We start from the raw sequence: 23444 nt of genomic DNA, 5'->3' as shown, positions 1-23444 counted from the left end.
TGGTTAATATTGAAGGCTTTGACTTTATACTTAAATATATTGAAAAAGTGTGCATTAATTGACAAATTTTGGCTAATTTATTAATACTTACTGTTAAAACATCTGACAATTATGTACTCAATATTGTTATACTCAGTATTGAACAAATTCAACAATTGATTTATTAAATAAAGCTTATATTATACGAGAATATAAGGGAGTGAAGACAGGACTGATTAGAAGAAATTATGAATGGTAGAGGTATTTTAAATTTAAGGCGGTATCTTGAGTATTTGAACCTAAGACAGGTATGCTGAAGACGATGAGGGTTGATGCCAAGAAAAAAATGACACTGACCTTCAAAATATCAATTCCAAATGCTATTAATTATTCTTGTTAAAATCAAATGATTATTCAATAAGTAACCGACAAAAACATGGCGGATGGGGTGCCCTTTTGAGTTTTTTTCGTCCATTTTGTTATCATGTTGTTTTTAATTATGCGTTTTAATGGCTTAGGTCAGGCGGTGTTCGTGTAGAAATGGTCGAATCTTGTTAATTGTCTATGTTGCCGCTATGAACGACAACAAGGTAAGTGAATTTAAGTGATTTAAGGATAAATGGTTGACTGGCTTGTAGAGTTCTCAAAAGACATTTTTTTCTATTGATTTTAGATCTTTTCTGTGGACCAATAAGACTACGGGCGTATCATATTTCACTTGACTTGGAACCTAGGTTGGTGAAAGATATCGCTAGTACTTTGAGTCTCGGAAAATCAATGACAATGGCAGCTGAAATGCTCTCAATTTATAATCCCACAAGAGGCAGCTGAAACGCAATTAAAAAACTGGTGAATCTTTTAAGATTTTTGCAAGCAGTTTATATGCCTGAGCCAAAAACGCCGTCCGCAAAATTAATTTGCTTTTTGGCCTCAAGCCCATGCAAAAATATAATACACAACATATTTACAGAGCATAGTAAGTGCATAACAATAAACATACGAGGGCTGTCCAAAAAGTTCGTGCACTGCAGTTATTGTCGTGAGAGTTATTGACAGAAAAAAAAATTATATATCACTTGAAGGGGAAATCTGTCTCAATTGAGAAAACAACAGAAAAAAAACGTGTAACCGGCATGTCGTGAAAACGAATCGTCATACAGTTACCTTTGTAACGTAATACCGGCGCACGACAAAAAATTGGGTTAGTTCATTACTTTGATGCATCACGGTATTCTTTAAACACTTCATATAAACGTTAAAATTCAGGGAGAAGGATGTGTACGTACTCCTACTGTCACTAGAAAATTTGACGTCATTTGCCCTATTGTAACGGTCGTAAACAAACATTTTTGTGAGGTCGTCAATATTGTAATTACGTGAAAATGTCAGTCGCTAAACTTCTGGAAATACGGACGATCATTAAATTTTGTGCAAATATTGGTAAAACACAAACAGATACCAACAAAGAACTTAAAAGGGCAAGCGGGGACAAGATACGTGTTACGAAGACTGTTTTTTAATGGCACAAACGCTCTGTAGAAGGGCGAGAGTCGGTAGACGATGACAACCGGTCAGGCAGAAGTCCATCCGTAATGCCGGACTATGTGAAGAGGGTTGTCCAATATATTCGGTCACTGGTGGGATGTGTTACATGTCCGTTGCATAAGAACAATAAAAACTACAAAATACTTTGCATCAATCTTTCCTCTTTTGACAGTAAAACAAATTATAACATAAAAAGCAAATGCAACTTTACAAGCAATAAACAATTAATACAATTACAGTAATGAACTAACCCAATTTTTGTCGGGCGCCGGTATTACGTTACTAAGGTAACTTAATGACCATTCTTTTACACGACACGCCGGTTAGCCGGCTTTTTCTTTTGTTTTCTTATTTGAGACAGATTTCCCCTTCAATTGATATATAAGTCATTTGTTTTTATTAAAAACTCTCACGACAATAATTGCAGTGCACGAATTTTTTGGACAACCCTCGTATTAACAATTTACCTATAACAAAATATTATCAATATTGCTATTATGGATATATTGTTACAACACTTATCATTTTACATATTTTTCAAAAATTGTTTTCTTTTTTTTTTGTATGCATAATACAGAAAACAGCGACAGATTTAATGAGATATTCATTTGTTGTTGACATGATTATGTAAACTTATTAAGGTTTGGTTGTATGTAATATTTCTTTAGTAGGTGATTATTGCGTAGATCATCGTAACAGTCACAAATAAGTAAATAGTTATATTGATTTTCAACACTGTTTTTATCACACACTTTGCAAAGTCGTTCACTTCTCTGCGTAAGTGTATATCTTCCCCATTCTACTTCAATATCTAGACCAATTATAAAAACGAATCGATTTTTTTTTCAAATCCAAAGCATTTAAAAATGCTCAAAAGAATTTGTCACTTTCTAATTTAGAATTACCGTCAACATTCATATTCCACTCTTGAAGACTTATATCTTTCACTCTATTTACAAAACATTTAAAAATACATTTTCATTTTGTACATATCGGTTAAGCCACACATAGCCAAATCCGTGTCTTTCTGAATGGTTTTTCATCGATGTAACCATATTGAAATAGCAATTAGAGGCATCATTTGGCATCATTATGTTTACATTTTTGACAATCTTTCCTTAGGCATCTTTTTAGTTTTCAACAAATCTTATAGCTCTTTTGTAAGTCTTAACATATAGTGGATACCTAGCGCAGTCACCTAAAACAGCACAATCTGATAAGTTTTGTTTTGCGCACATAAACCGTTTACAAGCATAATATTGTACACGTTCAAGTTCATCAAATTTATCTACACCCAAATGTCAGATCCATCAATAAGCTACACAAATACCAGGTTAAGTATCAATAGGTCAACGTATACTAAAGTGTTTGAGTAGAAGCTGTAAAGTGAACTTGACCTTGTTCCCAGATATTTAAGCAGTAATCCGAAGCAGCATCTCAATATAAGCTTCCCACAGAGCAAGTTTGGTGTCAATAGGTCAAAGAAAACTCAAATTATCATGTGAAAACTGAAATGTTTTAAACAACGGTGACATTGACCTTGTTCACAGATACCTTGGTAGCAATCCCAAGTTGCGTCTTCAAGAAATCTACCCACATACTAAATTTGGTGTTAATAGGTCTAAGCAAACTCAAGTTATTATGTGGAGATTTTAAGCAACTGTGATATTGACCTTGATCACAGACACCTGGGTGCATCTTGATATAAGCTACCCACACACCAAATTTGCCTTCAATAGGTCAATGCTAACTGAAAGTGAGAGGAAACTGAATTAATATTTTTATACTAAGTTTTGTGTCAAAAGGTCAAAACAAACTAAATTATTGAGCGTAAACTTAAATTTATAATTTTAGCAACAATGACATTGACCTTGATCAAATACATCTTTGTAGCAATCCTAAGCTTCCTGTTGATATGTGCTATCCAGATACAAAGTTAAGCGTCAATAGGTCAAAGCAAACTGAAACTAAAAAGGCGGCTATTAAAAATCTGGAAAAAGTGTAATCCCTCGGAATCATTAATCACAACAAAATTACATGAAAATTGCATACTCGGTTTAATTAAGTCTGTACATGAAAAGGTGCCACATCGCTCACGTCCCGTAATACTGGCTAAACCGGTACCCGACGTGTATTCTGTCCCTTTTCCTCGATACTTTCAATATATAATTGACCTTCGAACTATTCTTTGATCTGTTTATGCACGTGACATTTTTCGGCAAATCGATATACACTTTTAAGTCAACATTTTTTTTTTCAAACATTTTATGCTTTTTGATGTGCTAAATAAAAATCCAAATATCTCTGGATATTTTAATATAAAATCAGACTTCTCTTTCTCTATACCTATATGTGTATGTTCACTTAATTTGATGATACCCATTGATTTAAACCCCATTTTATGATTTAAAATTATTTTGTCTTCTCTCAAACCCAAACTGACATCCGTCAACTTATACTGAAGCTGAAAATTCGGTGACAATAGTTTTATCGTAATAAAAATGATACGAATATTTCCTATTTAATTGAAAATATTGCTAAGGAAAATGAAGAAATATTTTATCATAAGATATCAAACTTTATGTCCTCACATGCTGTACACAATTATTATAGTATATATGAATTAACATCCTCAAAACAATATTAACATTTAGAGCCGATGGAACCGAATTCATTTCAGTATCTTTAAAAGTGAGAGATGGTATCAGTATTTAGCAGGAATCGCAATTTGCTAATTAGAATATTTGCACAGTTTTGTCAGAGTTGTTGCCCTCAACTGAAAGTAAAAATTAGCCATTTTCAACTAGCTTAGAATGTATATATTTTGAGTCATGAAACTTTACAGGAATATTGGTCAGCATGTGTAGATAGTGATCTAGAGGTTTGCTTCTGGATTTATTCAGTATTTGTAGAGTTATAACCTTTGACTTACAAAATAAATGCAATTTTCAAATTGTGTCAAGAGCGTAACTCAAACGTTTTGACCTTAAGTCATGAAACTTTACAGGAACGTAGGTCAGCATGTACAATTTTGCATCATGGGCTTTGCTTGTCTTTATTTTCTTTTTAGCATACTTTAGGATATAAAATTGAGATATGAAATTCTTGCTGCTCAATACAATGTATTGGGAAAAACCAAAGTGTCAGCATTGGAACTATTGGGTGCTGTTTTTATGCCCCTCACATTTAGGGGGAGGGGATTAGAGAAGAATTTTCTTTGTCTGTTATCCTGTACGGCATGATACTAATAAAACATTGGAATGCGTGGGCACCTGTGTTCTATAGACACATTTCTTGTTTATGTACAAATACAACATTTTAGATATAATTAAGCTATACTTTAGTGATATTGAATGGAAAATTATTTTGCCTTAACCAGACTTATTACAAGTTTAGTTTACCTACTTAGCTTGGAAAGTACCGACGTATGCTTCATTATTATTATATTGAAAGAAATTAGTTTAAGAATAAGATAGAAGCTGCACATACAGGTAGTACATCATTATCAGATTCAAAGGGCTATATACAATGTACCAGTGGATCTACTTATGGCCTCTTTCCCGGACTAATTTACTCAGTATCATGCAGATGCTTGTACCTGCCTCTATCATGAGTGAGTGTAGTTTGGTTATTTTTTAACTAAAGCACCACCAACAAAAAATTTATAGATCCAAGCCTGGCATATTATGTAAATTCCTATTTCCTATTAAAGCAACACACTTTTCTACTTGCTCCAATACTGACATCATACCAAAGTAGGGAAGATGTTTCATACGTAAAGTGTTAACTTTGAATAGACTGAAAGTGAATACATAATCACCTTATAATTGTACAAAGAGTCATCACATTGACCAAAAACTCTCTATCCTACATTTTAACAGATTTCACAACAATAACACGTTTTCCTATAAATCTTGAACTTGGCTCTTTTAGATAAAACTGATAAGAAAGTAAAAAAATGTAATCAATTTAAACTCTAAAGAAATGATCTTTAGGCGGTTCTTATATTGTTCAGGTATGTTAAACAACGCGACTGCACGAGCTTGAAATAGAAAGCCTTTAAACAATATCTCATCCTCAAACTGTACAGCAATGATCAATGGATAGCGTTTTACAAAAATACTCAAATCCTTCTGGTCCGACGAACAACAAATACAAATTGTATCCTGGCAATCAAATCGTGACCATGTGGACCATATCCTCTGATGAGCATTTGAGAGCTATTATTTTCCTCTTTAATTTCTAAATAATTTGATGGTCCTTAATTCAATTTTAAGCCCTCCGAAATAAATTTTTATTGAACAGAAGTACTATTTAATTGCATTATTCATTTTATGCGCAAATATTCTTGTTTAGTAGTGTTTTTGGTATGATATGAATAAGTGAAAGAGAACTTTTGGCATCCATTTAGAATTTTTACAATAACAAAAACACACTTAGTTGAAAATCAGAGACTCAGTGCAAGTCTTTTCCTGAGAGGTTATTCAAAGTCACCGAAAGTAGCATCTCTTTAAGACTCGATAACCCATCAAGACCAGGAAAACCATCTTTATTGTGAAACATCTGAAACCATTTATCTGTTAACATATGTGATTATAGTAAACAAACCTGTGAGTTTTGATGGAAACAAAATCAGTTGCAGCAGTTACTCAACTTACTGTCATAAGTGTATATACGTGTACATTTCTAAAAAACTGTCAAATACAACATGAAAGAATTACTAGGTTCACTTCGGTAAGATTCTAAAAAAACTCTAATTAAAAATCAATTGTTTTAAACAGCCTGAAATGCAATGCATAAAACAGAACCAGCAATTAGAATTATATTTTGATAATTAATTTGCAACTTCGCTGGAAAAATTGTTATATGCTTTGTAATCGAAAGTGAAATAATATTTGATAATGTTCCCTGTAGCCGGACTTTATTTGAATGCGGATGAAAAAATATATTTTATAACTAAATGCAATTATCAATAGGAATATATTCCGTCGTATGTAAATTTTGCTTCCTTAGGAGAAACAAGTGAAAAAGCTGCATACATTGTGTTAACAATTAACGAAATTCGAGAAAATTTAAACTAAATTTCAACATTTGTACGGTGACGTCATAATGTGATGACTTCATGAAGAAGAACGCATGACGTTACGCGGCAAAATAAGTAAAAATGATTTAAATCACTTAAAAGGCATGAAATACATAGAAAATGTGTTTGTTTTGCATGTAACATTGAAATATACACCAGCTATTATATTTACACTCGTAACTTCACCACTCGTAAAAATATTGCATCTGGTGTCCACTCAGTGAAATTTATTTCGATCTTACATGCAAAAACAAACAAAAATCCTTTATATTTCAGAAGAAGCACAGAATCAATTTAATTTGACAACTGACGCTTCAAATTTACTTTAAATGTTTATACAGAGATTGCTGAAATATAACAAATACAACATGCAGGGAAACAAGACAAAATAGCGTTTTAATAAACCGAGACTTTTTTAATCAAAAATAACATTATGCAATTTTATATCATTGTCTTGTTTGTTTTACGATTTTACGAATACATGAGCAATTGCATTCTACACGGATAAGAAACATTTCCTATATTTGTCTACTGTATAATCTAGGCACATATCTAGTATAAAATATGATATAATTCATCATTTCGAACTGCAGTGAAATTGTAAACATTTCTGCAAAGTACATTGTAACATTACGTGAATTAACAAAAACTTGTTGTATATATATTTTGTACAAAAACCCTAAAAAAATTCTATAATTTCTAAAACAAATAGAAATGAAAAAACACTAGTAGTACAATACCGCACCACAATAATCTATATGCATGTGAAAAATGTATTATAATGTTCTAATTATTTCTAAAAAGCCATGATCTGGTAATGAAATAAGGAACAACAATAGTGCATGAAAAACAACAAAATAAACCGAAAAAAACCAACAACAAACAACTACTAAACATTTACATAGTGAGAAAACCATGTGAATGTTTTATTTGAAAAATGACTTATATCCATCTACCTTTTGTATTATTGCATGCATGCAAACAGATCTGAATTTTCGATGAATGTTTATTTGAAAAAAAATTACCTAATGCAACATCTTAAAGTGAGCTTTATCAACATTATTGATACGATGCCTTATTTGCGAACGTTAACATATTGCAGATAAATTTGTGAATTACTTAAGTAGTGATAATTTTGATAATAAATTTGGACAGACAAAATATATTTTGTGTTTACATGAAACAATGTTGAAAAGAATATTCATTCTTTTGCAAAGTAAACTAATTATTACTAATAAAAGTAAAGCAAATCTTTTGAGTTTTTGTTAAGAAAATATAAGCGATGATAAAAATTTCAGAACAAAAAGTAACAACATACTGTACAAATGTATGGTATCATTCAAGAAATGAAATGTCCGAAGAAAGAAAAACACTAGAAACACATAATTTGATACAGCTGTTGAGTAATCATCAGAGACACTAAATTTGTTTGTTGTTTCATTAACATATCAGATTTAATGTTTGTAACTTTGAGCTGGCTATTCATATGGAGCTACTAGTATATCTATCTAAAAAGATGAAAATGGAACATAACTATACATAGAAAAGATTTAACATTAATCACAGGCCTCTTTTTTATTTGTGTTTGTTTGAATGTAGCATGCGTTTTTGTTTGTTCGATTTAGATATATGTGTCTAAGTATGCATGTTTGTAAGTATTTATCTGTGTTCAAAATAAACGGGGTGACCCTTTAAGGGCCTAGATAAAAAGAAAAAACAAAAACACACAAAAACACACAAAGAAAGAAAACAAAAAAAGAGATGAAGATGGCTCTCCAGAAGTTACAAACTGAGCAGGTTCCGGGAATGGTTCTGTTGTTTGATCTTCACAAGTACCATCTTGTCTGAGTGTTTCTCTTGAATCTTCTGATGATTCTCCATTTGATTCAACTAACTGTTCCACAGTCGGCTGACTGCTTGACTCTTGTCTGAGTGTTTGTCTTGAATCATCTGATGCTTCTCCAATTGATTCAGCAAATTGTTTTACTTCCGTCTGACTGCTTGACACGTGCATGTGTGTTTCTCTTGAATCATCTAATGCTTCTCCAATTGATTCAGCAAATTGTTTCACCGCAACCGTTTGACTGCTTGACACTTGTGATTGTGTTTCTCTTGAATCATCTGATGCTTCTCCATTTGATTTAGCAAATTGTTTTACTGCCGTCTGACTGCTTGACACGTGCATATGTGTTTCTCTTATATCATCTAATAATTCTCTATTTGATGATTTAGCTAATTGTTTTACCGCCGTTTGACTACTTGATACTTGTCTTTGTGTTTCTTTTGAATCATCTGATGCTTCTTCATTTGATTCAGCTATTTGTTTTACTGCCGTCTGACTGCTTGACACGTGCATGTGTGTTCTTGAGTCATATGATGCATCTTCAATTACTTCAGTCAATTGTTTCATCTCCGTTTGGCTGATTGACAATTCCTGCATGTAATAACTTGTTTATTATTTTTGTTTCTGCACACTTCTCGCTTTTTAATAATTAGGTTGAAATCATTCTCTTCAATCCAACCTATCTTACTGTAGGATACATTATGACCAAGATTTTAAACAAAATTATAAAGAATAACAGATTTTTTAAAATTTTTACATAATAAAATGCAACATTATAAAACACGCAAATTTATTAAATCTTATTATCGACATGATTTATTTCATGACTAGATATTCCAAATAAGACATAACCTACTATGCCATCAATGCTGTATCTATTCAAAGAGCCAGCGCAGAAATATATACAGGAAAAACGCAAAAAATATATACAGCAAAAAAAGTTAATTATTTACATTTTACGTATATTTTAAAAAAACAATTCTATTGAAAGAGTACACCTGTGAGACTTATAGCGCCTCCAATATAAGCTTTGTAGCTAGTGAAATTATTTATAGTACGATATTACTTACATTTAGCTTTTTGGACTCTTTAAATGAAAAATTGGTGTATAATATGGATTTGAGATAGCAGTTTTGAACCGAAATAATTAACCGAAACCAAACGGAGTGCAATATGGATTTGATATGGATTCTGAAAAATATAAGAGGTGAAATTGAAAATTTTTGATCTAACAATGATTTGTATTGGAAGAATGCATGGTGCTGACGCTGAATGTTTATTGGTTACATTATATTAGGTTTGAAATAAAGGCTAATAAAGAAATCAATGCAAATGAATGATGGTAATCAAAAGGTATGGGAAACAATCAGTATTTGTTTTCCCGAAAGCAAAAGTTTGTTTTGTTGAAAGGAAATTCGTTTTTTTTGTGAAAACGGAAATCTCATCGTTTACGTTGATAAATCCAATGTTCGACAATTGTTCACAATGGTGATTGTGAAAAATGTCTTACTGACGGACAGTTTTCATACCTATTTCCTTTTTTACAATACAAAGTATGGCTGGGCTCCAGATTTTCCATGTATAATGGAAAAAATAAACGCAACAGGGTACCGACTTCAGTAACCGAGTTCTCGGTCTATTTTAAAAATCTGTTCAGCCCATTTTGAGAAAATACAACAGTAATTACTATAATCAAGGCTACACAATCATTCAAAATGTAATGAAGGGGCTCATCATAAAGGTAAAAAATTGCAAACCTCCCAAATATTGTTTGGTGTAAATCTTGCAATTTATGTGTATTGCCTAACTTGAAAAACCCAAAACAATTTGATTACTAATAAAGTAAAAAAGAAATAAGTGGCACAAAACCGTGCTTTTCAAATTTGAGGACTATAATTATCATGTCTCCCAATAAATGAAAACAATACGTGAATTTTTATGCAGGCCTACCTGTGGTAAAGGATAGCCCTTTTCACGACACCATTCTCCAAATGCTGTTGTAACCTTTCTGACAATTGATTCTTGACTTGGGTCTTCAATCTTGCAGTATAGGCGTATGATGCACTCTTCAAAAACGTCCGGCAGTACGTAGGAGACCTGCATAGTGTTTTAATAATTGCGGTCAAACATAAGTCTTTTTATTTATTTGATTTATATATATATCATGTTAATACTTGTGTTTAATATAGTAGACGACATTATTGTTTTCATTTACAATACTAACATATTCGTATTGGTGAATATGAATATTTTTGTATTCAAGATGCAGACCTTATTCATAGTTATCACATGTAAAGGCGAGGTGTTCGTATGTAGACATAAATTAGCCAAACAGAAATTTAACCTTAATTCGGTAAACAAGCAAACTATTTATTTCATAATCACATTGTTCAGAGGGAAACTATAAATTTTAAATGTAAATCTGTTACGGATTTTAGAATATTCGCTTACTTGGTTTTTAGCTAATCTTATTGGCTCATCAAAGTGGTCTTTTGTATAAAAACGTACTTTTTCTAAGGTTTTTTATCCTCCATACCATAATTAAACTTCACAATATGTAATAAAAACGTTTGTTTGGTTTTGTTTACGGCGAACCAACACTATTTAGGTCATATGGCGCCAAAACAGGAAAGATTATTTTGGCTACCTCCGGATTTTACAAACTTACAGCAACACCAGAGGTCAAAATCACATAACCCGCTGGAACTACGAGATTCATAAACTCTATTTATCCGAACTCAATAAGCCGTCTCTCACGATCACACAGAGATAAACGGCAGCTGCAATACTCATACCATAACACTTAAAGGTAACTCTTTAGCCACAAAGGATGGATAACAAGGAAATTTGTTCTAATACTATGGAAAGTGTTACATACATATGTTGGGATAATGTTATATTATATATAATATATATAGGACAAACGCTACATAACTAGGGAATATATTATGAACACATCTAAGAAAAATGCTACATTTTAATGGAATATGTTATAATACACATATCTAAGACCAACTTACATATTGAGGTTAACTGTTATATACATATCTAAGAAAAACGCTTCATATCAAGGGAATGTTATAAACATAATATAGGACAAACTATACACACATATTACATAGGAAAAAGATATAACATACAAACATGTATTTAGGGGAAACACTGCAAATATACTACGAAGCGTGTCATACATACATACATGCATGCATGCCTGCCTGCTGCCTACCTACATTTTAAACATATCTAGGAAAAATGTTGCATACAAATTTAGGGAAAATAGAACATATTTTGAGAAAAGAACACTTTATCTTTTAGGAAAACTATACCATAAGATTAAGGACAATGAGTGTGTACTTAAATGATATATACCGGTACCAGTCTGTACAATAGTCTGTTTAAAGTGAAATCATATTTGTTCTTCAAACAATTCATGCATCTTTGTCGGTGATTTAATTGTGAAATAATTTATTTATGCATATCATTAACGACCAGATTTGTGATGTTTCTTTCTTAAAAAATCAAGGGTTTCCCAGCCTTACAACAGACATCATAAATACAAAATACGCTTTTGAAAAATGATAATTAACACTTCCTCTGCTGAAACGGTACGAGCCTAGACCTAGTCCTAGCCACCACTCTTAAGGCCATCGTACAATCTGACCAGGTTCTTTACTGTTCTTAGTTTGACACCGGAATTCCTTAAATCTTTAATGAACTGTTTCAAACTCAAGGGTTGGCAAATCCATTAAACAAATTCTGCAGTTCAATGATATCAAGCCACAACACTTACATACTATAAATGAATGCACGTTCAATTAATTAAGTTATATTTTTTTGCAAACAGTTAAAGATCAGATTAAACTTCTGCCTTGTATCATGAAATTTACTCACGTCATAATGGAGGGACTTTTCTTCCACTCCTGTTCCTTTCAGATGTTCCCATATACCCTCTTTCAAACCCATTTCTGTCAAGTTTTCGTCCTTAAAATGTTAAAATATTTCTTATTGTCTTATTAAACAAATAAGCCTATTGTCATGGTTTATGGCTTTACATTACATTACATAATTACATACAATTAGCCTATTGTCATGTTATATGGCTTTACATTACATCACATAATTACATACATTACAATACATGCTACTACATGTACTGATATGTCAAATAATTTCAAATGAAATGACTGTTGGTGTAGGGATATGTACACAAAACATTAAAATAGTTTTAAAGCATACATTAAAACCTCAAAATACATAATTACGGAACGTTATGTATAAGGATTCGGAATAAACATAAAAACGCAACGGCTTTCCGTAATAAACACCACGGGAAAATTTGCTTCTGAATTTTTACCATTACGTCCTTTACTCAACACATACATTGTTACAGGCATTGTTTTAAAAGAATAAAATATACGTCTTTATATGCAAATTGTAGTATTTGCCAATATATCCACAAATGATCTGTATTGACCTACGGCAATTGGAAAGCAAACTTACCTTACAATGTGTTTGAGTGACACACTTTAACAACCGTCTGTACATAATATCCCGTAAAATTTTTCTTGCTTCTTCAAGTTTGGGCTCCTTATCATTTATAATCAATTGAATGACGTCATCATTCAAATATGTGTAGGCTTCCATATCGTCAACAGTTTCTGAAATTCTAAAAGGTTTATTTTTATAAATTGTATTACATGTCTGCTTTCATATTTTTCTTTAAAGCAACATGTATTAACAGTTAAGTTCATTCTAGTTATATCACATAATGCCAAATATATCGAATTTCAAACCAGGTCCATAATTATCACGGTTATTAACAGCAAATTTTACAAACAAAAAAACAAGAAGTCACAAAAAAAGGATGAAAGTGTGTAAGCAAAGCTAGTAGCCAAACTATACTACTCAACTTTTGCTAAGGACCATATGTTCGAGTGTGAATATTTTTGGGGATTATTTTTAAACGCCGTGCGAAAGGTTTTAAATGTTGATTTACAGTTTTATCAATACAGCTGAAGGGCAAATTTTACCCTATATTTGAGTGTTACTGATGTTGTGCTAGAGAAGAGTATAACATCCTTCTTTGAAGACTTCAGAACATGCAGCGTGTGTTCCAAATTTGTTAAATTGTTTGTTTTTTATTGTTTTTTTATTGTTGTTGTTGTTATTGTTGTTGTTTAATAGTTTTATACTAAATACCGTGTGTGTGACCCGTGACTATCAATAACAGATTGGAAGCGCCTTCGCATACTCCCTATTTGGTTTCTGATAGTTCTAAGGGGTATGCCTGCCCATTCATGGACCAACTTGGCTCCACGCTCCTGGATGGTTCTGGGTTGCAGCTGACGAGCTGAAATTCTAACCTGAAGCTAATTTCACATGTGTTCTATTGGATTTAAGTCAGGCGAGCGAGCTAGCCAGTCAATGCGACCAAAAGATCCCTCTCTAGGTAGTCCTGGACCACCCTGGGTCTATGGGGCGAGCATTATCGTCCATTAGAATGAACTGATAGCCGACTGCTACAGCATACAACCTAACTTGGTTGTCTAAGATGTCGTCTATATATCGCTGACCTGCCAATGTGCCACTATTAAGCACAACCTGGTCGGTTCGTCCATTTCAGCTGATACCTACCCTCACCGTAACTGACCCATTCCCCGTAGCGGCCATGCAGAACAATATGTGTAGCCTGAAACCGTTCACCTCGTCTTTTCCAGAATCTAGCACGCCTATCTTTGAAGTCTAAGCCGAATCTCGACTCATCAGAAAACATAATGTTACATGGTATGTACATCGTTTATGCTCCGTGGCAATTTCGAAAGAGCCTTGCGATGTTGACTCGTCAAGGGATACTTATGCAATATCTTCCCGATCGAAAATTACCTTCAAGCAGCCTTCTACGTACCGTTTGCGTTCAAACACGGACTCCCGCAGCATTAGCAAGGTCATTTCGAAGATAAGTTGCTGTCGAACAGCTAGCACGGCGTGCCTGAACGACCAACAACCGATCCTGAGCTGGTGTTGTGACCCATTGCTGACCTCCAGCATGTATCCTGGCGGGTTTACCATGTAGCCGGTATCTCTCCAAGGCTTCGGTGATTGCGATATGGTGTACATCAACCTGACAACCTGCTGCACCTACACTAGGGCCCTCCATAACTCTGCTGCTCTGAATTGCCGCCTTATAGTAGCATTCGCCATATCGAAGTGACAGATGTCAGGAATGTAAGCAACTGAATGACAATGTCGCCGTAAAACAAACGACATGTGCTTGTACATCCCATCAAAAACATGAAATATTGGGGTGTATGCTTTCCATGCTACCTAGACGAGTTGTAACGAATTACTCAACACGGATTCATGTCAACGGACTATCTCAAAACATTTATTAATCTGAATTTTCAGAACTTGGAAAGAAATCTGTTTTATACTTGTCTTGCAAATACAAAAGAAGGACAAGAAATTGTACTATCATTGAGTTATTTATAAAGATGAATGGCTGGACGGACACCTGTTGCACTTGTAAAATAATGTTGTTATGTGTTTACAGACATTATTTAGCTTAGTTATGTATATTGTAAATCATTCTCGGCATTTTACCATCTATATTGTGTTTCAAAAGTTTTTTTCCATCATCAAGTTCTATTTACAAAATCAAACGATTTTATAGACCACAAATTCACAATATCATTTCTTATTCTTACTAAGATAAAAATCAAATTACAATTTTAAAGTATATATGTTATCTACAATGTCATTGTTTATTTTTTAATCAGCATATTCACATTACAATCCTGAACTCTCTAGAAAAGAATTTAGTCAGTTATGGATACTTTTGAATAATTTTCCTAAACAACTTATAACTGTTTTTTCCTCTATAGTCGTCTATATACAGGGATTTATCTAATGTGTACCACGAAACTTTAAGTATTTTATTATAATATGCAGTATGATGAATGTTAAGGCATCTATTGATCTGTTACAAGCTTTACAAATTGCGATAAATTACGTGGATAAGCTGGCAACTAAACCTAGGCCCATGTTCACTAAGATTAAATGATTCGGATTTTTCCATTGCTTTATAAAACTACAATTGATCATTTTTTTGCAAAAAAAATAATATATGGTACATAAATGAGATATAAAACATTGCTGATATGCACATAAACAACCTTAATTCGGAAAGAAATGACAAATAATATGAAAACATTGTGTATAATTAGATCAAATTAATTATATATTTCAGGATCCAGATCAATTTATGGATGAATTGAAATTTTCCATATCTTTTAAAAAAATAAGATATTTATTCTAAAATTTCTGAAACATGTTATTTCAAGTTCAATTTTATCAAGTTTATAGCAGATACTTGTGATAATCTGTGAGAATAAACAATGAAGAATATTTGAGTTTTAAAATTTTATCTTGATCCTGATCCTTAAATCTTAGTGAACATGGGGCCAGAAGATCATTTAATGATACGATATAAAAAAAGTTGATCGTTACCTTGTAAAGCTGTATGTAAATGCTTCTTGTCAAATAGATAACAAATCATTATTAACTGATTAAATTTTTTATCCAAGGTATAATTTTATAGAATTAATCTATCTTTTAGTCGTGGTAGTCTCCATGTCATATTTATAATGATTACATACCTCTTGCCATTTATTGTAAAATGAGCATCTGCTAATTCTAATGCATCGCAAATCCTAAAAGCAAACAATAGATTTTTGTGCTAAAATAGTCGAAAAAGGAGACTCTAAAGGTCATGAAACCAACACGAAGAAATTGAAAATGTTGCGGTCACGCTTTAACTGTTTCTATTCATAGATGACATTGGCTCGTGCAAAAATAAAAACAACAACAAACACGCACACACACGCACGCACACACACACACACACACACACAAAATGCAAATTCATTAACTGGAATCGTAACTCGTAATCTTGGTTTCATTGTTGATCTTTTTCATGACGAACAATGAACCTTTTCCACAACGAAAAAGATCGTTCAACACTAGTTTTTCAAGTTAAGGCGAGCTCCTTGATATAACCACCAAACATATGAAAGCTAACTCTAGAAATTTCAAAGTCACTGGCGTAATTTAAACCAGTGGCTTTGAATGGAATAAATGATAAGCCGAAAATATAAAAAAAATTGATAGAAAGACAAATCTTGGTATCTATTAAATGCAACATGACTTCATTATCTAAGTAAATAAGCGAAAAAAATCACTTGATTTTTTTAATATTGCCCTTAAACACAAACAGTCATCAACAAAAAAAACACACACACACGCACCGACGCACCCACGAACACACACACACACAAACATACACACGAACATCAAAAATATTTAAATTTTCTTATTCCAAAAATTAGTATATGAACATAAACATTTTACTAGCAAATACATACATTATTCCGATGATTTTGTGAGTTTTGTGCTGATATGCCCGTCTATGCAATGTCATCCTTGTGTAAAACATGTCATACAAGTCCTGCGCTACCTTAATTGTCAAATACATAACATTTATACAAAATTAACATATTAACATTTTACAGGAATGAAAAATCTCAAAAAAAGAAAATTAAACGTCATACTATGATAATGATATTACAAATTTTACTTTTATACAATGCCTGTCGAAAGTAAGTTGAAATAAATTCAAAATGTATCATGTTACTATAAAATTTTTATTATTAAGAGTTTTCAATAGTTGTTTGACTTGTTCGTTTTTATAGATCTAGTGCTCTGATTTGTGAAACATATTAGACGAAGAAAAAAAGACAGTTTAATCTAATAAATGACGGATAATCAAATATGTGCATGACATGCCCTTGTAATACCCTCTGTTTTATACTACATCTCTAAGTATTTGATTATGTATAACAGTACATCATTTTTGTTTACATACTAATATTAGTTTATAGACTGCTGAGTTGTCCTTGGAATGTAGCAAGCAGAATATCAATATAACCCAAGGCACTAAAGAAGCCGAGGTTTATAAAATTTTCAACATGCTATTTTTTTAACAATTAAATTTTCTTTGCTTGCGTTAAGTACCGAAACAAATAGAAAGTTGATTACTATATACCGCCCAATAAAGTTTTAATTGTTCTTGTGTTAACGTAGATATGATTTTTTCAGTGATTCTTTGATAATTCAATTATTAATATTTCGTTTTTATATAAAAATGACGTCAAATGACGTCATCAGCTTGTGATTTGATTTGAGTCTGGACTAATGACTTGTGGTTATTTCCTCAACCCATTTTTCCAGAATATTTTTCTTTTGCAAAATGACTGAAAAGCTCAACCCGAGCTTGAAATCGGACAAAAAAGCAATATTAAATTTAATTCCTTTTAAAATTGTATGTTTTAAGCTTTTTGGGTCAGTGGAGCTTCTTTAACGATAAGTGGTGTTTGCGAGAGAATCTAGAATGGAATGGTTCATCTGCTCCAAAAACTAACACGGGTGTCATTGTACATGGAATCTAATAAAATGTTTACTAAATAGAAACGAATATAAACAAGCTTTAAAGATATGAAACACTTTTACAAGCCATTTATACTTATACGTGATACGAATATAATTTTTTTAATGTGAAATACAATCGTTTATAATTTATCTTTAATGACAATGTGATGCTAATCCATACAATCGCTTTGAATTGTTAACGAAGAAATCATTTCAACGCATACAATTGACACACGGTCCTCAGCTTGGCACTTAATGTAGGCTGTTGAATATTTATGAAATTTCATTTTTCTTGAAAGTGATTAAATATAAATTCGTTATTAAACATCTGACAGGTTATATGGCCGTGTATGAAAGGTTGTTTTCAATAAAAGCTTAGGTTATATAAGCTGACAGCCGTTTATATCTAGCCATATTCATGTACCCAGTAATTGGAAAAATCTTGATTACTCGTACTATCAACTATTTAGTAGTATTTACCATTTATCTCAAATCTTGATATTAAAATAATTAATGACAAGTACAAACATTGGGAACAAATTTAAATGTTTGTGTCATAGATACGTTTATGACGGTTACTCACCTTTTCTCTATAGCATATTTGTTTTCTTTCAATTTTAACATTACCGGTATTGGGCGCTGCGTTTGTATCGTGGCTGCCATTTATCCCGTTGCATTTGATAACTCTTGCATTTGTAAAACACCTGTTGTAATCGACATTGAATTTCATTCCCAGCATGTAACTGTCACGTGCAAGATAGTCCCATTTGTCAACGTCTATACCGTTTCGTTTATTTGCAACTATCTGAAAAATAGACGGGATCAATCATGGTGTCGATTACAACAAAAGCTGTAAAATCATAAATACCATATAAATATTGCTACTACTTATTGTGCATATCGTTCCAAATAAAAAAAATATTTACATGTTTATTTATTTTAGTTTAAAAACATACCTATATAATACATAAATTCTAGTATAAAACAATATGAAAGATAAAACACAATTATAAATAGTTCACAATTTAAGACTGATAATAAAATACGAGGGTTGTTCAAATATGCATGCAACAAGGCCAATATCTCGCTTTTAACCACGTTTTGTACGAACTACATGTATATACATGTATCGCATGGTTGTGGAAGCTCTCAATTGATACAATACATGTGTAAATCAGTTCAGCCTTGCTTTGTATCGCTATCTATAAGTGTATACTAAAGCTAAAATGGTTGGGAAAAGTTCTCCCTTTCACTGACCAAATGCGGACCTATATCAAGAACCGCTGTATTCTTGGTATACAAGCGAAAGACATATTTAATAAAATATGTCGTGTTTATGGAAACATTAACTTTCTTTTTCATCTGTCACACAGTGGTGTAAGAAAATTAAAGGTGGTGTGGATTCAGAAAAGATGCACTCCATGTACGCCGTCTAAAATTTGGTTGGTATCTCTGTAGGAGCCGCTCATACAAAACACAGACGTAATTTAAGAATAAGAAAGATAAGTGCAAGATGGATACCCCATCACATTACAGAAGAGCAAGAACATGCTCGGGTAAGAATCTCCAAATAATTGTTGAAACAATTCCCTATAAACAACAATCGATCTTTTGCAAATATCATAAGTGGTAATGAGTCTTGGGTTCACTTTTATGAACCCAAGCGAAAGATACATACGAAACCAAAGGAAGTCAAAGACATCGCATACCAAAACGCACCATGAGTGTCAAAAAAAGGTCATGTATGTTATTTTCTTTACCAATCAAGATCCTGCTATTCAAATAATTGCCGTACCGAAGGGTTAATCTGTATATGCCAAGATTTATAAAGGGAATGTCCTTCATATATTAACCCTTTCCCCCATGAGCATATTGTGAAAAATGGCCATTTTCACTGAAAAGCCTCCTCTTACAAGTTCAAACTGCTATGAAACTATGAAAAATGCTTCAATACTAATCAAACTTGGCACAAATGTTGACTGGACCATTGCCTTTGTAACGACATGCTCAGTCTTAAATTTCCTGTTACCATGGCAACGAGGGGACATCTCAAAATTGCCAAAAATCACTTTTTTGCCTCGATTTTTTCCATCAAAATGTATTTCAAAGTGCTGCAACTTCTCAAGGGATTGAGATAGAGTCAAAGGCTTTTCAGCGTTGGTTACACGTTACCTTATGATCAACCTGGGGTCATTTTAAGCCTCTCACAAGTCCAAAATTTTCTAGGCGATGAGGGGGACTCCGCCCCCCTTAAAACCCCCCAAACAGAAGGGGGCACATCCCCCTTCTGGCAACCCCCTGATGTATTATTTGGATGGAGGAGGGCGCCGAAAAAATGGTCACTTTTTTAACAACATTTCTCAAACGAAAAACAGTGTTTGGGGTCTAAATAGCACATTTTTTCACTGTTTGGGGCCTCAAAAAAGGGGGGGGGGCAAAAAGCCGTCGAAACACGCTTATATAAGGGAAAAGGTTAAAGAAATATTTCAAAAACCCTCCTTTTCTGCCTCTTGTGCCTTTTTTCTGTTTCCGAGGCTCAAAAACACATCTTGCTGGAAGAAATATCAAATGCCAAAAAAAAAACTTGGTTTAGCTATTTGCCTGTGTCTGAACAATATAGCTCATAAAAATAATGAAAACGCATTTAAAATAGGATTAAAAGACTAAATCTTTGTATATCATATGGTGGTGAGTCGAAGGATTGAGAAAATCATTTTAGCACTTTTTGTAAAGCACTTCTGAAAATTGACCCAGTTGTATTCATATTTGAACACCCGTCGTAATATTTCCTTTGAAAATAAATACAAATAAATAAAACCAAAACATGCCATTTCTCAAAATATAACAAAAATGGATTATATCCAATGTTGGTATGTTTTAGATGTTAACATCTTGTTGTGATTATATTCAAACAGTACATACTTGTTTAGGGTAAGTTTGGCAAAGTTGAATTTGCGCTTTTTTCGCAGCAAAATGAAATGAAAATGCTAACACACAAAGATACAACAAAGTCATTTTTTCTCTTTGTGTTTCGCAATTTTCCAGTTACAAGGGACATGCAAATTGACGGCAAAAGAAGGCCCATAATATAAACATAAAATATGTCGTGGTTGTGCATATGAACTGCTGTTCTTTGCATTGTTGCAATTTCGACTTTCTGCATTGTGTACTCATGAACATCAATAACAACAAAGTCATAGTTTCATAATATATAATTGATATATAAACATATAAAAATGTTATTTCTATTCAATTCATTGCAGATTCATACTCGGAGGCAATTAAATGCGAACAAAAGTAAATCTTAGTGAAGTGTTATTAAAATGGATGGTCTTAAGTGGCACTTTAAAATGTCTTAATTCTTCAATTATTTGGGTTATGGTGTCTTCATGGGGCCGTTATAATTTTGGAAATAAATCTTTAACTTATATTACTTATTTAGTGGTCCAATCGATATTTCTAAATACCGACTTATTAAACTCAAGGACATATTGTTACAAAACGGTTTTATTTTTTTATGTTAGTTAAGTAACTTCCACAAGTGAGCAAAGTTTATATTTTTTGAACACGAATACAATGTGCCAAATATGAAGGCCCTTAGAAATGCTGTTTGTAAGAGGGTGTTTTTCTCCTGCACAAGACTGAACCTATTTGAAGAGGACCGCCTAAGGATGATTTATGAGCTGTAGAGAGAGAGGGGGATATAGTGTGAAGAAATATTGGATGAAGACGCATAATGCTCGATGGACAATGCTTTCACAGCTGTGCACAAAGTGCTTAAGTGGGCTTAAAAGACTTAAAAGAAAGAAAATTAAATTTTAAAAAACGCATTAAGTTAATGTTGCTTTTTTCATTCCACTTTTACATTTGTCAACGGTTTTTCCCTAAAAGATAACGAAGAATTACCTTACCTCATACATATAGCTTTTGTCTATATTTCTTCCTTTGTATGGCCATTCCTGAAATATATCAATATCTTTAACAATTTGTGTAATCAACACACATACTTTTATTCTACTTTCAAAAAAACTGTGTCATTTACATAACAGTTTAAGTATAGCGAAGAGACTGCTATGTAAAAAATGTCATGGCCTGGTGCGATCTGAAGGGTCTTTGCCTATACAAAAAGATTGAGGTTGTTTTCAAACACGTGTGTCCATGCTCTAGATAAAACTGTGTCTTAACTAAAGATCATATTCTCAGGAGCCCATTACCTCTCCCCAATCTGAATACATTCGTTATTTTCTAGTCTGAGATTTAACATAGTCCAGTGACTCTTGTTTTCTTTTGTCTACAGGCACGGTTATTCATAAACAAATTGAACCAACATAAAAGAAGTGTGCGTTATCTCTGATATCGCACTGAGCGTTCTTGTCAATAAAGCATGTTACTGGTGTGTTCATTTAACAGCTGAAGAACATCAAAGGAACATCGCGGTACCATGCAAATAAGACACGGTATGAAATATTTAAGTTATTTGTGTTTTAAACTTTTCCTCTTTTATAGTCTACAATGCTTTATATTTGCTATAAATTAACAAGTTCTTAAAATTGACGGGGCTTTTCATATATTGAATAAACAAGTTACATTTAGAGCAAAATACATTGTTGTAAGATGAAGGTGATATTGTTCAAGATATCTTACTCTCAACCTAGAGACCGTTGGTCCAAAACCAAGTTTGGGCACAACAATTTACCTTACATACATAACAACAAACCTGTTGTTAAATTTGGAGAGGTTCACATAAGCAAAAAAACTCTTTTCGTTGCAATCCATCTTAAAAACGATAGAGAAATATTACTATAATCGTAGCAAATATACTGTTTATTTCCATGATACATTGGTTATCTCTGTAACTGAGCTGACTATCTACTTTAGTATCTTAATCTTTACCGTGTATTTATGGCACAATCACTGACACTTAGCTCGTCCGTCTCGACAATTGGGTCGAGCTGTTAGATTCCTGTGGCGTAGTCGTCATTGTCATCGTCGCTGTGCGCAAAAATGTTATGTGGCCCATTACTCATAATCAGCAAATAAATATTTAATAATATAAACTTGACGTTAACATTTCATGTAATATTTCTTACCACGTGTTTTCCAATGTCTATAGGATCATCAATCATTTCACAGATAAAGGTAAAGTCTTGTTCTTGTAAAGGGTTTTGGTCGCATTCTTTTAGTTCCTTATTTATATCTTTTTTCAACTGTCCGTTGTTGGTACTAAGCATGTGCTCAAACATCTTCCGAGCAATATTTTCATGCTGAAATGTCAAATATAAAATCTCTATTTTGGAATACATGTACTTCTATGTCTGGTTTTAGATATTTTAGTGCACATGATTTCATAAATTTAATAACAAAGGCCATTTTTCTGATTAAGCTTTTATTTTTGGAACTAATGATTTGTTACTAATTGATTATTATAGATATATACATTCGTTTTTGCCATCCATTAGATGTAACAAATATTGATGCTGTTTATATAAGCGACAAAATGACAAACTGCTA

General features: G+C 32.7%; 1 protein-coding gene across 1 annotated transcript in view; it reads right to left on the bottom strand.

Moving 5' to 3' along the window:
• Positions 1-6976: 6976 nt before the first annotated feature.
• Positions 6977-23444, bottom strand: part of LOC132727963 (deoxynucleoside triphosphate triphosphohydrolase SAMHD1-like) — a 71408-nt gene continuing 54940 nt past the window's right edge. Inside the window, exons 14-15 of the mRNA XM_060713566.1 lie at positions 10401-10547; positions 6977-9041 (exon numbers count right to left, since the gene is read on the bottom strand). Of these exons, the coding sequence (XP_060569549.1) occupies positions 8307-9041; positions 10401-10547 (882 nt within the window). The 3' untranslated portion in view covers positions 6977-8306. The remainder of the gene's footprint in view (positions 9042-10400; positions 10548-23444) is intronic.

The sequence above is a fragment of the Ruditapes philippinarum genome, unplaced genomic scaffold (assembly GCF_026571515.1).
Source record: "Ruditapes philippinarum isolate M1 unplaced genomic scaffold, ASM2657151v2 ctg1696_1_1_1_1, whole genome shotgun sequence".
Lineage (NCBI taxonomy): Eukaryota > Metazoa > Mollusca > Bivalvia > Venerida > Veneridae > Ruditapes > Ruditapes philippinarum.
Note: the sequence above shows the minus strand (reverse complement) of the source record. Positions and strands in the feature narration are given on the sequence as shown.